The sequence below is a fragment of the Helicoverpa armigera genome, chromosome 22, assembly GCF_030705265.1.
Source record: "Helicoverpa armigera isolate CAAS_96S chromosome 22, ASM3070526v1, whole genome shotgun sequence".
NCBI lineage: Eukaryota > Metazoa > Arthropoda > Insecta > Lepidoptera > Noctuidae > Helicoverpa > Helicoverpa armigera.
In genome coordinates, this window is record NC_087141.1 from 6,716,938 (window position 1) to 6,732,640 (window position 15,703).

A 15,703-nucleotide genomic window follows, 5' to 3' on the forward strand; every position below is an offset into this window, starting at 1 on the left:
ATCTAACGATCTAACGAAAAAAATATCGGTGTCCAAAGACGGCATACCTATAAGGGCAAATACAGTAACGTTCCTCGTCCCCCGCACACCTGCATTTTGGCGCGCTACTTTCTTAGGAGATTTTTCGTTATGGCACCTTCACTAGGCAGTTATTTCCTTCTCCGTGGAGTTAACTGATAGCTTAATGACCGAATCCTTTTAAAAAATGTTCAAGGTTCACTAAATGTTCTTTTCAATGAGGAAAACGAGATTGTACGTTCCACAATGCGATGCTCGACTCGATGTTCGGGTTCCCCATATTGCAATAATATAAATAGTAGAAGAAAAACCGGATTCTAAGATTATGATTTTAGACGTTTATTATACGTAACACAGAATTAATTTTAATACAAAATAGTGCTTCGTTTGTATTCATGTCGTGAAGTTGTGATTTTTTGTGCCATGGAAGTTCGTGATAGACCACTGGGCCATTTGTTTTTTGAACATATGCTGAATAGACCTAATGCAATATGCCAGGTAAGTTGCAGTGAATAAGTGAATTGGAAGTCTATAATATGAGTATTTTTTTTCCAAATAAAAGACAAGTGTGTGTTATAATAAAATTTCAAAGATGACGTCAAACGGCAAAATCTAGATTTTGAGAGACCTTGGGGCACACGAATTGGGAACACGAGGCATCCTAGGCAGTCGTTACAGGTAGTCAGAAGCCAGTAAGTCTGACAAACTGTCTTATTTGGTATTGGGTTCCAAGTCAAAGTCAAATGTTTTTATTTCAAATAGACCTTTGCAGACGCCTATGAAACGGTTGCCTGGGTAGCCGGGTTGGTTGTGGAGATAGGCATCCGGTTACAGTGGAAGCCGGCCACTACATAGATAGGAAAAGGCTCGGGAGATGGGGATAGATGGGCATATATTTAACTGCGAACTTTAACTGTGGATTATTTTAAAAAAAATGGTCTACTAGGGCATCAAGAAAATCACTGCATTTATTTAATATATAGTCAAGGTAATAAGAGCACAAATAGATTTTCAATACAAATTCTTTAATCTTAGATAGATGCAGCCACAGGAAAATCAGAGAGCAACGCATCAGTCCTCTCCCGATCCATACGCTTGGCGAGATGCCTTCGTCAGTTCGGAGCCAAGCCTGGAGATGTGCTGGCGCTGAACGGGAAGAACCACCTGGATCTCCACATACCGTACTACGCGGCTCTGCTGAATGGCATGCCTATCGTTGGGGTGGATCCTATGCTGAAGTTTGGTAAGGAAGTGGTAACTTTAGGGCGTCATTATTGTAAGACCTCTTGGTTCAAGAAGTCTTAAGTCGAAATAAGAAAGCTCACATTCATATACCTAAGAAAGCTCGTACAAGTGTATGTGCCATTGTGCCTATCTAACGACCGGCTGATATAGCAAACGTAAGATAAGGGGTATAGGTAAAGAAGATGTGAGGATGTCGAAAAAAAGGCTATTGTAGTATTTTTGAAGGCAGTGATCTGAACAAATAGAGCTTTGCGTGCTCTCAACTTCCATGATACCAGTGAAACTTAGGTATTAAGTTAATGCAACTTGCAGTTCATATTCTAACAAGTCTGTCACTTTTAACTTTCTTTTCAGAGGAAATAAAGAAACTCTTCAAGTTAACTACGCCCAAGATAGCGTTCTGTCAATGCGAGCACTTCACAGAAGCTGTAGCCGAGCTTGGGTTGGACACCAGGATAGTCACGTTTACTGATGGCAAATATTCTATGGAGAACTTCGTTCGGGAGTTTGATGAAAAGGATAGGAAGGAATTTAGGTAAGAGGACACGATAATTCTTTACTAAGGCGCCTTTTACGTGAAATTCTGTCATGATGACTTACCAATACCTATGTTTCCGCTTTAACTGATTATATTATAGGCAGGATTACCTTAACTGCATCACGTACTTATCTATGTGCATACGTCGCGTCGTATTTTTAATCCATATCATTTAATTGAGCAAGGCCAATACTTGCAATTGCAATATATTTATTGAATAGATAGGACTAGTAAACATTTATCAGAAGTCTCACTAAGCAAGAATATCGGTTAGAACGGAATTCGCTTATCGTCGCAAATATCTGCTCTGTATCGTGTATAATTCTTCTAAATATGAGTTTTCTTCTCCCTTCAGACCAGCTGAATTTGACGTAGACAAGACTTATCTATGGTTGATCAGCACAGGCGGCACGACTGGAGTTCTGAAGGTAGCAGCCTACAAACAAGGTCCATGGATGATGAGAATACTGGCACAACGAAAAAGCCGTCTATTTAACGAGTAAGTTAAGACAAACAATAGGAAAGGCAGAAGTTGCAGGTGTTCCTCAATAAATAATTAAAAAGAATCTTATGGTGGTCGTAAAAGGAAAATAGTCATATTTAATACTTACAAATCCACCTTCAGGCTCAAAAGTTATACCCATATAGGTAATCCAATGTATTATGATCGCTTTAAGTATTTTTACTTTTTATTTTTCAGTACGGAAAAAAACTTGCCAGCGTTATATCTGTCACCCGTGCAATGGATAGCTGGCTTCTACAACGCGATAATGATGCCTTTACTCAACTTATGTAAAGTGCAGACCTCCCTGCCACTCACTGCTGATCATATCATCGATATTATCAGGGAATATCGGGTAAGATGTATTATTTTGAAAATAGTAGGTACATATATTAGCCGTTTCTTGTGGTTTTACCACACCCTGGAGGGAACTGACTGCCTAATCTCCAGACCTGTTTGTATTCGTATGTTCAACAAATTAGCCATTATGCAGTCTTACTGATGGAGCATAGTTTGGTTTTAGTCAGTAAGACACTCCCTTTTGCTCCACCCATAGTGAACGGGGTAATTTGGCGATGTCCCATTTACACAAAAAAGGACGAAAAAGATGCTATGGGGGAGCAATGACCAAAAGGAGAATTTAATGCTATTTATATTGTTCTACCTATTTATTCTTTCAGCCAGTGAGCACAGTGATTGGGCCAAGTTTGCTGCAATCTATACTAAAGCACGAGAAACAGTGTGACTTGACATCGTTCAATCTTATCTTGGTAGCAGGAGGGAAGGTGCATAAGGACCTGATTTCTGAGTTAAGGGTACGATCACCAAGTTTTAATTTAGTTTAACATTTAGTATCGGTCGAGAGTAGTTCTTGGACCAAAATAAGACCACAATATAAAATAAGGAAAACATTCGATGAAACTTACGAAAAAAGAGAAAAAATCTACAAAAAAAATCTTTAGGTGCTTGATTATGTCCGATGTGCTGTTTTTAAATTGTAGGTACTTACACGTTTACAGAAAAGAGTGCGTAAGGATGCGATGGCAGCCGAAATATATGGACAGACAGAAACTCTAGGACAAGTGTTCTCAATAGAACCGAATGGCCCACTCGGCAGCTGTGGCAAGTCGACGGAATTTCACCACGTTAAGGTAACATACATATTTGTTATATTTAACTACTAGCCGTTTTCCCGCGGTTTCACCAGCGTCCCGTTGGAGCTACTGCCCGCACCTGGATAAAATATAGCATATACTCGCAGATAATATAGCTTTCTAATGGTGAAAGAATATTTAAAATCGGTCCAGTAGTTTTTGAGTTTATCCATTACAACCAAACAAACAAAGTTTTCCTCTCTATAATATTAGTATAGATTACTTTTCTACAGATTTATTATATGTATAGATGACCCAAGTCATTTTTGCTTAACAACGTTAAAGATTTGGTTCCTAGATCAGCATTAGGTATCTATTAACTTTTAAACATGTACTTTCTTGTTTACAGTTGATGGACCCAGATACGGAGAAAGAAATAACCAGACCAAATAGACCAGGGGAATTGTGGGTCAAAGGACCTATGTTCACAGTGAGTAAATAGTTTACTATAGTTATCGGCACGACTCTGAGCTCTGACCTACATCTGCGCAGAAGTGATTTATTAGCAAAGAACCAATCCCGAGTGACGGCTATGACACGATGCACTGCGGGCCAATCACCGCTTTAGCCCGCCCCCGCGCCTCACTTCATACCACAGAAGGAACCCAATTACTTCTGCGCGGGGGAAGGTCAGAGCTCAAGATTCGTGCCGATAACTTTAACATCTCCCATTTCTCAAAAACCAGCTATTGCAGCTCATCCGCTCAGTCTTGCCTTTACCAATTACCCAACATTTGTCGGGTGGGCTTCCAGTCTAAGCGTATGTTCTGCCAGTGTTTGACATGGAGCGACTGGTTATCTGACCTACCTATCTTAATTTGACCTCCCAACCTCGTTAGGTACCCAGGAAACATTAAGATCCTCTAGGAACAAGGCTACTGAAGGACATAAAGCTGGCAGTTTTGAAATAGGTCCATTACCTACTTTTCATTTATTTCCATGTATTTTACAGGAGTATTACAACAACCCCCAAGAAACTGCAGCAGTGTTTACTGAAGATGGCTGGTTCAAAACAGGAGACCTTTTATACAGGGACAGAGAATATAACTTCTACTTCGTTGAACGACTTGGAATGCTGATAAAGTATAGAAATTATCATGTATGTGTTTTGTTTATTTTCATTTTTATATAAAGGCAAAATGAACCCAGGTCGCAAAAACGCCTTCATACCTAATTATTAGAGGTCAGAGATGCAGTGGTGCATAATTGCTATGAATGTTTGCTCAGGAGCAGGGCATGCCCATAACATTGAAATGACAATGCCCAAGAAGGTGTTACAATTTCATTTAACAGCAATACTAAGGCACTTCATTAATTCATGTCGGCCCACTTCATCAGAATTAATTCTGGATATTTGTCTGGTAAACAGTTTCGTACAGAATTGCTGCTAACTAGAGATAGGAATTTTACACAGAAATATACCTATGTATGTAGGTTATTGAAATCCGTCGCAAGCATCATATTCGCGACTTTAATACTTATAAATGTTACCTACAATAATATGTTTTCTTATTAGATAACGCCATTAGAACTCGTGGAAGTAATTCGGCAGCACCCTGAGGTGCTAGATGTCAGCGTCACCAGTGTAAAAAATGTGTTCGACGGCGAGCATCCAGTCGCGTGCGTGGTTAGACGACCAGGATCCAAGGTCACGGCGCATGAAATCAAGGAGCTGGTTGCTAGTAAGTATTTCAGTAAGAGGGCCTGGTAGGTTTTACTGCTTTTCATGAAGTGCGATCAATGCGCGAATAATTTTGGTGGAATCTTGCCATAATAATAGGTATATTATCCGATCTATGTAGATTTATTCCATAGGACGAAGGTAAAGTACTTCGTACTTTCCGGATTTTTGTCCCAAACTTTTGATTACCAACTTTTTCAGTGTAGTTAAATACCATAGGATACCACGCTACATATTTCAGAAGTTATTCTTTAACGACATTTTCTTTCTTTATTTCAGACAAACTATCCTACAGTAAGAGATTACGAGGTGGAGTCATCTTCATGGAAAAGTTACCTCGTACGTCCACCGGCAAAGTAGCTCGAGCAAAGCTGAAACAAATCGCTGCCATTGCTTATAGAGAATAAAGCGATAAAACATCTATTGCTTTTTTATTATCAATTTCTCATTCATTAGCGAGCCTATTTTTTCAATAAGTAGGATAGGGCCGAGCCGACCACCACTTGGCGCTTGTGCGCGTAGGTAACCTATTTAAGCCGGAGTTTTTCCTGAGCTAATACTAAATTAATTAATTCCCTTATTAATTGGACGATAAGAATTTATTGTAAATAATTTAAATGTAAAAATTAAAATAATTTTAAACCCATATCCATCAGAGCTATGCTCTTGTGCCCCACGTTGAATGGAACGTATTGTGAATGTTCCGTTCCACGAAACATGTTTTTTCTCTACTATGTTCTTAAAACTATCTCTTTTATTTTTGTTTGATATCAAATCAGTGAATTAAAATATCCTTAGTTTTGAAAATTATTAATTTTTGTACAAGTTATTATACCAAGGTTTAAGGTAAATACAGGAATTAAAAATAATTTAACAAGTCTGAGAAATGTACATGAACACACAACTACGGAACAGAACGTAATATTGACAAACTGTCAAATTACGATCGGCTGATATCGTCGATCGTAATTGTGTTTATTAATATTAAAATGTATTTAATGGAATAATATAAACAAAGCCATGGATGAAAACGAGTTCTTCAGACAGACAGTGCAGCATTTGGCTCGATGTTTATCGAGTATAAACCCGACACCATGGGAGAAGGTAAAAATTACGACACGTAGTTTTGCAATCCTGTAAATTTGGTAATGGTGTTGTTTTCCTGAATATTACTACTTCAGAAACATTCTATATAACGCTATATTAAATTTAGGATCATACTATAGTATGTAGATTCAAAGGAAATGCAGTATAATTTATTATTGATATTTTTTTTGTAACTTCTGAAATAACAGTATGACCTCACCCCGAATACGCTCGTTATCGTAAGTTCAAAGCAATATTGTGATGTGATTCATCGATGAATTGTTCCTATACCTACTAATATCAAACATTATGTTCATCAACTATGACATAAGCAGAGAGCAAGCAAACTTTTATAGAGTCTTTGCAAGTAATTTTTCTTCTGTTTGGCAATGACAATGAGTTTTACAGCCAAGGATTATAGGTAGTTAGTAATTATGTCGGGATAATAGGGCAATTATTTACTGTCATACATTTGAAATATTGAAGTTTAGTTATTCTTCAAGACTTGTAGAATGATTCATATTGTATGCTATCCAAGATTTATGTAATTTTATGAACACTGGTTAGACTGGCCGACCCCTACATAGTTGGGAAAAGGCTAGGCAGGCTAGGCTGATGATGATGATGTTAAATAAATGTGAAAGTCATCAGACACTATTAAAAAAATGAAACTTGTATTTCAAGCAATGTACACTACATTGCTAGCTTGAAATTCTGTTTGTAATATTAAAATAAGTGCCAATGTATAACACACTAAGTAAAAAGAATTTTAGTGGTAACAACTGTGATATAGGATACATCTATATACTTCGTACCATTACAATTTGTTTTCTATTTAAGCATAATTTGTTCCGCCTAATCTCGTCATGGTTGAATTGTCAGGGAAACAGTCAGTTAAAATATCATTGCAATCTCTTCAGTTAATGGTTTGTTATCAAACATTAATCAGAGTTAACCATACAGAATTGAAAAATCTAGTCATTTTAACACAAATGTTATGTACTGTTTATGTTGGCTCATTATGACTAACATCCTAGTACCAATTATTAGCTTCTATATGAGTACTTTTATTATTAATGGGAAATCATCAAATGACCATCCCGCTGTAGGTGCAGCGTGAGGGAGTGTCAGACTCTTAGTGACTAAAGCCCACCATGTTCCTTCTTAAGCCCTTTATGTACTAGGGATGCTGTAACTCTTTTGAACAATCTCGCTGTTCATATGAGAACACTAGTTAATTTTATAATATTTTCTTGTAAATAAAGAACTAAGTAGTATGAACCTTCAGAAGCAGCATTTGTTTTTATAATAGACTGGCTGTTTCTCACGGTTTCATTCACATCGCTAGGAAACGACTTCCTATACTCAAATAAAATATACTTTGTAAAATAATTTGGCATTCTAAGAAAGAATTTTGTTTTAAATTGCTCCAGTACCTTTATATTTTATTATTTACATACAAAAAAATACTAAACCTAGTTCAAAAAGAGAGGATCTCAGTTTGACCTATATGTATATATTTTTTTGAGATTATCTCACGTTTGTCTGACCCGATTTACATGAGTTTTCATTATGCTGTTTTTTAGACCCTGCAGGTTTTAGGCATATTATTGAAATAGGTTATTAAAAAAAATCTACTCTTCTTATCCAAAACAAATCAAGCTCATAATATTATTTTTCTCAATTTCTTTCCAGGTGAACACATTGTTCATGCTATGCCCTCAAGCTGGCTCCTCCCTCATAGTGACTCCAAGAAGTCAAGAGGCCACCATAGCGCTGGGACTGTACTTCCTTCAGAGCAACTTGCAGCATCAGGATAAGCTTCTGCCATACTTCCTGAAAGTCTTAAAGTGTCTCACTACTGCGCAGTTTGAGGAGCCGCTGTGCAGAATCAAAAATGGCGACCGTAAGTTTTTTTAATTTTATTTTTAGTACTTTATTTCATGTATATGGAAGGTTTTTTAAATAGTATATATTACAACAAGGTGAAAAACGATTGAACTAAGTATGTATATGTATATTTTTTATTCACGTAGAATTAGTAACTTTCTAAATTCTTATTGGAAAGGTTTAACCATAATATAATAAGAAATGATGAATGAAAAAATATAGTGCAGTTTCAAATTCGTTTATTATTTATACGCAGAAGAGATTATTTTGATGATTCCAGTTTGTTGTTTAGCCCATTCTGAAAAAAAGAGGTTTATGTTAATATTCTTTTTCATTTCTAAAACATTATTATCTTTAATGTTATAAATTCTAAAATCTGTTTTTATCGCTTTCACAGACTGAAATTTTTTATCGAGAAAAGGGATACCCGGTCATAAATAAATAAAAGGTTTTTATGAAGTATATAGTTCTTACAACACTCAATGGCGGTTCGCAACTATATTCCGAGCACAAGAACGTGCATATGGGCCATACCTCTCCCTCGCCCCCGCCACCAAAAATTTGTTTAATTTCAATTCTCAGTCCTCTGCGTTAGATGAGACCTGTGCCCTACGATAGGCACCAAAAACGCTTATATACTAGCGGCCCGCTCCGGCTTCGCACGGAATAACACATTATATTATTATACTTATTATAAACCTTCCTTTTTAATCACTCTATCTATTAAAAAAAAAACGCATGAAAAGCGAAATAACACATTATATTATTATACTTATTATAAACCTTCCTTTTTAATCACTCTATCTATTAAAAAAAAAAACGCATGAAAAGCGATTGCGTAGTTTTGAAGATTTAAGAGTCCAAGGGTACAACGGGCCATGGGACAGAAAAGGCAATCTAATTTTATACTATGTACTGAAAGATACACGTAAGTCGTGGTGGCTTAGTGGGTAAAGGACCAACCTCTCAAGTATGAGGGCGCGGGTTCGATGCAAAGTCAGGCAAGTATCAATGCAACTTTTCTAAGTTTGTATTTACTTTCTATGTATATCTTAGACACCATTGACCGTGTTTCGGATGGCACGTTAAACTGTAGGTCTCGGCTGTCATGGAACATCCTCGGCAGTCGTTACGGGTAGTCAGAAGCCAGTAAGTCTGACATCAGTCTAACCAAGGGGTATTGGGTTGTCCGGGTAACTGGGTTGAGGAGGTCAGGCAGGGCAGTCGCTTCTTGTAATGCACTAGTACTCAGCTGAATCCGGTTAGACTGGAAGTTGGCCCCAACATGATTGGGAAAAATGTTCGGAGGATGATGAGTGATAGATATACGTACGCTCCGAAACCAGCTGCAGCTCCCATGCCAGCTCCTGCAGTTGCTGCGCCGGCTGCCATTGCGGTCTTTGCAGCCTCGATACCAGCCCCCATAGCGCCACCTGCAGCCCCCACACCGGCCCCCATTGCACCAGTTGCAGCCGCCATACCGGCTCCCATTGCTGCGGCGGGAGCACCAGCGAATCCTCCAGCACCTATGTTTTAAGAAATTGTGTTGCAGTGCAATATATTTCACTATAGTGCATGATGATGATCATGATGTCCTCCTAGGCGATTGCCGGCTGCAGCGGCTATTCTCATATCAGGAGATTATCCCAACATAGTTAAGAAAGTGATAGGCAGATGATGACTGTAGCAGCTATAAATTGTAGGTATTTTTTTGTTGGTTGGGCAGTATCGATTACCTCTTCTACACTGGTTGAAGCGGAAGAGTGTCAGATTCCGTATTTACCTACATTTGTGAGGGCATCTAGTCATCTGAATTTTAGGAAGCCGTGGTCAGCGGCTTTCAATAGGAACTGGTGAAATATATAATAATAAAAATTAATTCTATAAGTGTTCTATAAAAAGTATTTTTCTTACCAGGAATCTGCTGCATGCTCTGAAAGAACGAAAAGAAACAATGTTAATATATTTAAACGGTATATTTAAAGTTCACTATGACCTCTTTATGAGATGGAAGCCATATCTTGATAACAATTTACCAGCCCATTAGGATTGAAATTTAGGAAGTTAATCCTTATAGACGTGAAAATAAAGCTCAATGTAAAATCGAATCTTTAATACAAAACAAGCTTTTTCGCAAGCTTGGAAAGCTCTACATACAAGTCTAAAATGCTTTGGATGCACACTGTACACAAACAAACCTATTTTGTTTAATAATGGAACTGGTACATCCCTTTTAGGTTTCACATTAAAGAGAGTGGCTTTAATTAAAAAAAAAAATCATGTATAAAAACTTACGTTTCCAATCATCATAGCGATGATGCACACAACGAAAACAAAGAAATGCTTGAACATTTTGATTTTTTTGCACTGGTAACGTTCAATATGGTAATACCAAATGAATATTGTCCTCAACTTCGCGCCCGTATTTATTTGGCGATTTAGAGTTCCGCGGAACGGTTACGAAACCCTTTTGTTTATATTTCTGTGTATTATTTAAAGTTTGATTGTTGATTCAGATGTGTTTAAAAATGATTTATGTATTGGATTACGTAAATAATATGACGCAGGTGGACGATTTGTCATTCTTGTTAGAGGGCAAGTCACTAAGTGCCAAGCGTTGATTGGTAGGCAAATTTTAACATCTCGTAGTTCATGATCCTGTTATCCCTTATTAAAGACATATGGCTTGCAGAAGGCTTTTCCACTTTTTTTTTGGGAAATCATCAAATGACTGCGATAGAGTCTTACTGACTAAAACCTTTTATGTACCTTCTTAAGCCTTATGTTCCTTCTTAAGCCTTTTGTGTACCAGTAACTCTTACGAACAATCCCGCAGCCCACAAAGGGGAAGACCTGGCATACGCTTGTCGCGTCAGATCTTACTTTATTCGTTTTAGAATATTGACTTTTACAATCCCTAATACAGTAAAATTTTGAAAGTACAACTCGCACTTGACAGATTTTATAGAACAACAACCTTATACATAAGTACACATGTCGTGGAAAAGTTTAGAAGGATTTAGGAACAAACAAATAAGTTATGAAAGAATTTGTAACAAGTGTACCCAAATGTTCTGTATTAATAACGTCATGAATAATATAGTCCGTTGTTTACACATATGCTTTGGTAAATAATTACATGTTTAGGCAGTTTAGAAGTTATTTTTACGTGGTCCGATATTATTATTTCAGGTGTTGTTATTTTCTATGCCTCCCACTTACGCAAGTGTTGATGAAAACACACCCTAAAATAATATTTACTTTATAAATAACGAATTACGAAAAAACTTTGAAATTCTTTAGCTTTGTCATTTTAAAAGGTTTTACTTGGAGACAGACCCTCTTTTAAATCACCAGGCTATTTTATTTGTCCCATTTCCTTCAACTCGTCTCTGACGTTAGTGTCCAAGATCCAGAAGTGGTTATATTAACCTAACAAATTACCTACAATAAAACAGCCAGAAAATCTTTTGCTTTGTTATTTTAAAAGTTTTAACTAACTACACTCAGCGGCACGGAATCTGGCCCAAGCACATTTGGGCCTTATAACCATTATTTAAATGAAAAATCAGAATTTTTATTTTAAAATTGTTTAATTTACTAATTTTCCAAAAGAAAATGACTAACAAATTGTGAGGATTTTCGTTAAGTTTCATTGAGTTAGAAAACAGAGTCCTTTACCGCAATAATCACCATAAACTTTTAAATTCAACATTTTTAACAAAACAGAAAGTTATCGAATTTTAATAATGGGTGTTTCTTCCTCTTGATCTGATGACTGCCTGAATACGATCTGGCATGCTCTGGATGATGTTTTTTATCTCCACCTGAGAGATCTCCTCACGGGCAGCTACCAGCGCGGTTTTCAGTTCACTGAGAGTTCGTGGTGGGTTACGACTTGCTCGGACCTGTTTTTTAAGCATGTTCCAGACATGTCTTACAGGATTCATGGCTGGGTTTCTTGCAGGCCAGTCCAATTTTTGAATACAGACCTCGAACAAGTAATCGATTACGCAAAGAGCTGTGTGAGGTCGAGCATTGTCCTGCATTAAACAAAATTCTTCACTTCCTATGAATCCCTGACAGGGCAAAACATGATTTTGAAGGATCTCTTCAATATACCGCACTGTTGTCAGACGATTTTCGACAACCAATAATTCAGTACGGGCTTCTGAACTTATGCCTCGCCAAACCAAGATGGACCCACCATGAAAACCGACTGTTTGCTTGGTAGTGGTGGGAAGAAACCATTCTCCGCGCTTTCTTCATTCACATTCACGACCGTCTGGGGCTCTTAAGACGACCCTGCATTCATCGGTCCATAAAATTTTACTCCATTGGTCATGCGTCCAATTTTCATGTTCTCTTGCAAACCTAAGTCTGGCTATGCGATGGTGCGGGAGAAGTTCCGGGCCTCGAGTTGGTCTTCGAGCACACAGATCCCGTTCCTCCATCCTTCTTCTTATTGTGTGCTTACGGACGTTGACTTCTCTTGCTGTTTACAAAGGCTGGCGTATCTCTAACGCAGTGAGAAACCGATTTTTCATTATTGCACGTACGATAAATCAGTCGTAGAGCGCCGACGAACACCTTACCCCCCAACTTTCTGGTCTTCTTTTGTAAACGCCAGTCTGGTCATACATTTTCTATGCATATCTTTAACTTGTACGCGGTGCACTTAAAGTTTCAACCATCTTCCGCTGCGTACGCCCTTGACGTCTTAGCAACACTACTTGAGCAACTTGAGCTGCAGTAAGGGTAATTTTCAGATCAAATTGTGAATAAAAGAGAAACAAAAAACGATCATAATCATTATTTTTTTTTGGAACGTGCTTAGTACTTCGGCAATTTCTATCTGAATTTAAACTTAACTTTCTGCTTTGTGTTCCAACAACGGAATCTGTTTCTAGTGTTATAAAAGTTAAACAGATACACATTTTTCTGTATTTTAATTAACAATTATGAAATTACTGACAATATGTCATATGAAATTAGAATTTACAACGGCTATCTGGGCTGATATCTACTTGTGTTTGTTTGGGCCAAATTCCGTGCCGCTGAGTGTAGGACTCAGATTTTCATGTTCCTCTGAATCAGCCTTAATAGTCCTACTGGAAGGCACAGTCCTCTTCTCATACACAGAAAAATTGAGCATTAGTGATCAAATAAGTTCAAGGCAGGTTAGCAATTTCAGAACTTGTAGACCAGGTTTCCTCAAGATGATTTCCTTCAATTTTACTCTGACGGGTCTTCGAGATACATTGGTACTTAATCAAATCTGTCACTCGCAATTTACGTCGGCGTGTCAGAAATTAATTGAACATAAGTACTCTCTGTCTAATTTAAGAATTGTTAATTATGTGTAATAATTGTCTTTAGAATATAGTGTCGTTTGAGTATTCGAGTTAATAAGTCCCGCAATAAATCTGAACTGTACCGTGCTGTAGGACTGAACGAGGCATATAAAAGGAAATAATTGAAACAATTTGGATACCAGCTTTATTTTTTATTTAGTAAAGAGTAGTTAGGTAATTAGTTACATTACAATAGTCGGTTGCAATCTGATTAATCCATTCGTAGTTTGTCATCTGAAAAAAGGAAAAAAATATGTTAGGTATTTTTAATAGTAGGTACGATTATTATTTCTGTAAACCCGACTTTGTTTGTTACATGAATTATTGGGTAGTTTTTTATTTATTTATAGAAGATTGGGTAGTCAGTTGATCCATGTGGTTGCTGACAACTAAGTGCCAGTTTTAATATGGATCAACTGACTACCCAATCTTCGCAACCACCCTTAAAGTCCAGACTTCATGGTGGTTGCCACCCAGACAAAAATAGTTTCTCTGCATAAATTTGCTTTCCTACATTAAATTTTGGATAGGAAGGACTATAAACAACCGTTTAATTCCTACATTTTCTTGTCCATCCTCGTTATTTGCTGCCGCCGCCGCCGCCGGCGTTGCCTCCCACTCCAGCATTAAACCCGAAGCTTGCACCACCGTTCGCGCCTGCACCACCATCAGCTCCACCGCCACCTTGACCTCAAATTAATAAAAAAATATTGCCACAACACCAGACAAATACAAATAGGGGAAAAATATTCAATCTTTCGCACACGGTCGGTTAGATCCAAGAAAATGTTGATTAGCTTTTTCTATGGGTCTGTATAAAGACATTTGTATTACTCAGAACACAGCCAACAAGTCTGTACCGGGAAGCTTCATTCTCGGTTAGACATTGTGACTATTGTGCCAACAACGGAATAAGGAAATTACTTCGATTGTGATGCCCTTTTAATGAGAACTTAGATTTGATAATAGCTTTAATTTATCGCCAGGACGATGTACAGATATACATGTACATACATGTAAAATGCATTCGCACTTGCATTGATATAGGCCGAAACTTGATTTTGTTTCAAATTACATCTTTTTATGTAAATAATGTGAAAAAAAAACTTTGATTACCGCCACCTCCTGCTCCACCGCCGAAACCGAACCCGGCTGTAAAAATCAAAGAAAGTGTTAGGTACATATTATTTCGAATAAATAACTATATTAGACAATTGGACAAAGTGGTGCATTCTCCGGTACAGCAAGATTTTATTACATTCTCAACAAGAACAAGTCAATTGAAAAATAAAACTCTATATTGGCAACTCATACGTTGCCAGAGTAGAATTTTCATGTTAGACAGGCGAAAAATTCTTACCACTAGCTTCACCGCCTGCGCCTCCTCCAGCGCCTTGTTGCATGCTCTGAAACGTTTTTTTAAAACTTAATTTGTGAAAAAAAACACAAAAGTTGGTAAAACGAACTAAGTGATGAAACAAATTTCTCACCACTTTTTTGTCATGATAAGCCTCTTCTTCTTTCTCGAATGATGGGGCTTTAGTAAAGGGGTTGATTTGAATTTAGAAATTAAAATTGAAAGTAACATAGGAGTCACTTATGGCACACTCGCTATAATTTGGGCAGTATACCACCGCCACTATGCTAGGTTTCAAAATAGCATTTAAAACTTACATTTCCAGCCATCAGAACTACGAGAAAAACTAGGAATAATTTCTTGAACATTTTGATTGAGTCTCCTTTCCTGACACTGAATGGCAGACGTTGCATTCCAGTATATATACAGTACTATCATCTCTATATTGTTTCTGATTGCATCTAAACATACTCACGGGTACTTAATGTGTGAAACATTGAAAATAGACATTGAAGTTAATAGTTTTGTTAGTATATGGATGCGGCTGTCGAGTTCTCTCCATGTTTCTAGACGTAGTCAGAGGGAGATCCAAAATTGAACTAGATTGTCTTCTTTCTTTCTCCTGCCCTGTTCCCAAATATTACTTGGGGTCGGCGCAATATGTCATTTTCTTCCATTTTCCCCTGTCACTCGTCATACTGACACTCACTCCCTTCCTATTCATATCATCTTTCAGGCAATCCATCCATCTTTTCTTAGGTCTTCCTCTTCCTCTCCATCCATCTACATTCATACTTAGCACACACTTTGTTGCATGCGTATCATCCCTCCTCATTACATGTCCATACCACGACAATCTTCTACTTCTCATCTTTTCT

The 15,703-nt window shown here is 37.5% G+C and overlaps 3 protein-coding genes and 1 long non-coding RNA gene across 6 annotated transcripts in view; 2 read left to right on the plus strand and 2 right to left on the minus strand.

The window, feature by feature from the left end:
* The first annotated feature begins 212 nt into the window (after nucleotides 1-212).
* On the plus strand, nucleotides 213-5,559 carry LOC110381991 (uncharacterized). 3 transcript variants are annotated; one of them, XM_064040477.1, is made up of 11 exons: nucleotides 213-516; nucleotides 1,058-1,261; nucleotides 1,618-1,798; nucleotides 2,157-2,300; nucleotides 2,502-2,658; nucleotides 2,984-3,118; nucleotides 3,305-3,454; nucleotides 3,807-3,887; nucleotides 4,410-4,556; nucleotides 4,974-5,139; nucleotides 5,418-5,559. In XM_064040477.1, the coding sequence occupies exons 1-11, from the start codon at nucleotides 510-512 to the stop codon at nucleotides 5,543-5,545; spliced, it is 1,500 nt and encodes a 499-aa protein (XP_063896547.1). In that variant the 5' UTR covers nucleotides 213-509; the 3' UTR covers nucleotides 5,546-5,559. The 3 variants fall into 3 exon arrangements, with proteins under 3 accessions (XP_063896547.1, XP_063896545.1, XP_063896546.1); XM_064040475.1 differs by having other exon boundaries at nucleotides 217-516; nucleotides 1,054-1,261; XM_064040476.1 differs by having other exon boundaries at nucleotides 222-516; nucleotides 1,054-1,261; nucleotides 3,323-3,454.
* Nucleotides 5,560-6,046: 487 nt separating this feature from the next.
* Pi4kiiialpha (Phosphatidylinositol 4-kinase III alpha) overlaps nucleotides 6,047-15,703 on the plus strand; it is a 50,900-nt gene continuing 41,243 nt past the window's right edge. The window contains exons 1-2 of the mRNA XM_064040700.1: nucleotides 6,047-6,242; nucleotides 7,920-8,130. Coding sequence (XP_063896770.1) covers nucleotides 6,159-6,242; nucleotides 7,920-8,130 — 295 coding nt within the window. The 5' untranslated portion in view covers nucleotides 6,047-6,158. The remainder of the gene's footprint in view (nucleotides 6,243-7,919; nucleotides 8,131-15,703) is intronic.
* LOC110381981 (circumsporozoite protein) lies at nucleotides 8,337-10,550 on the minus strand. Its single transcript, XM_049843381.2, has 4 exons — nucleotides 10,410-10,550; nucleotides 10,029-10,047; nucleotides 9,448-9,640; nucleotides 8,337-8,412 (listed from the first exon to the last, which is right to left on the minus strand). Exons 1-4 carry the CDS (start codon nucleotides 10,464-10,466, stop codon nucleotides 8,403-8,405), a joined length of 279 nt encoding a protein of 92 aa, XP_049699338.2. The 5' UTR covers nucleotides 10,467-10,550; the 3' UTR covers nucleotides 8,337-8,402.
* LOC110381982 (uncharacterized) lies at nucleotides 14,055-15,262 on the minus strand. Its single transcript, XR_010277607.1, has 4 exons — nucleotides 15,143-15,262; nucleotides 14,829-14,874; nucleotides 14,585-14,620; nucleotides 14,055-14,158 (listed from the first exon to the last, which is right to left on the minus strand). It is a non-coding gene; the product is annotated as an uncharacterized LOC110381982 (long non-coding RNA).

Excerpts from the sequence above, each read along its gene's own strand:
- LOC110381991 (XM_064040475.1), top strand. The coding sequence starts at position 442 with ATGGAAGTTCGTGATAGACCACTGGGCCATTTGTTTTTTGAACATATG. Across the intron at positions 517-1,053 it reads GACCTAATGCAATATGCCAG|ATAGATGCAGCCACAGGAAA; the intron begins GTAAGTTGCAGT and ends CTTTAATCTTAG. Across the intron at positions 1,799-2,156 it reads AAGGATAGGAAGGAATTTAG|ACCAGCTGAATTTGACGTAG; the intron begins GTAAGAGGACAC and ends TTCTCCCTTCAG.
- LOC110381981 (XM_049843381.2), bottom strand. The coding sequence starts at position 10,466 with ATGTTCAAGCATTTCTTTGTTTTCGTTGTGTGCATCATCGCTATGATG.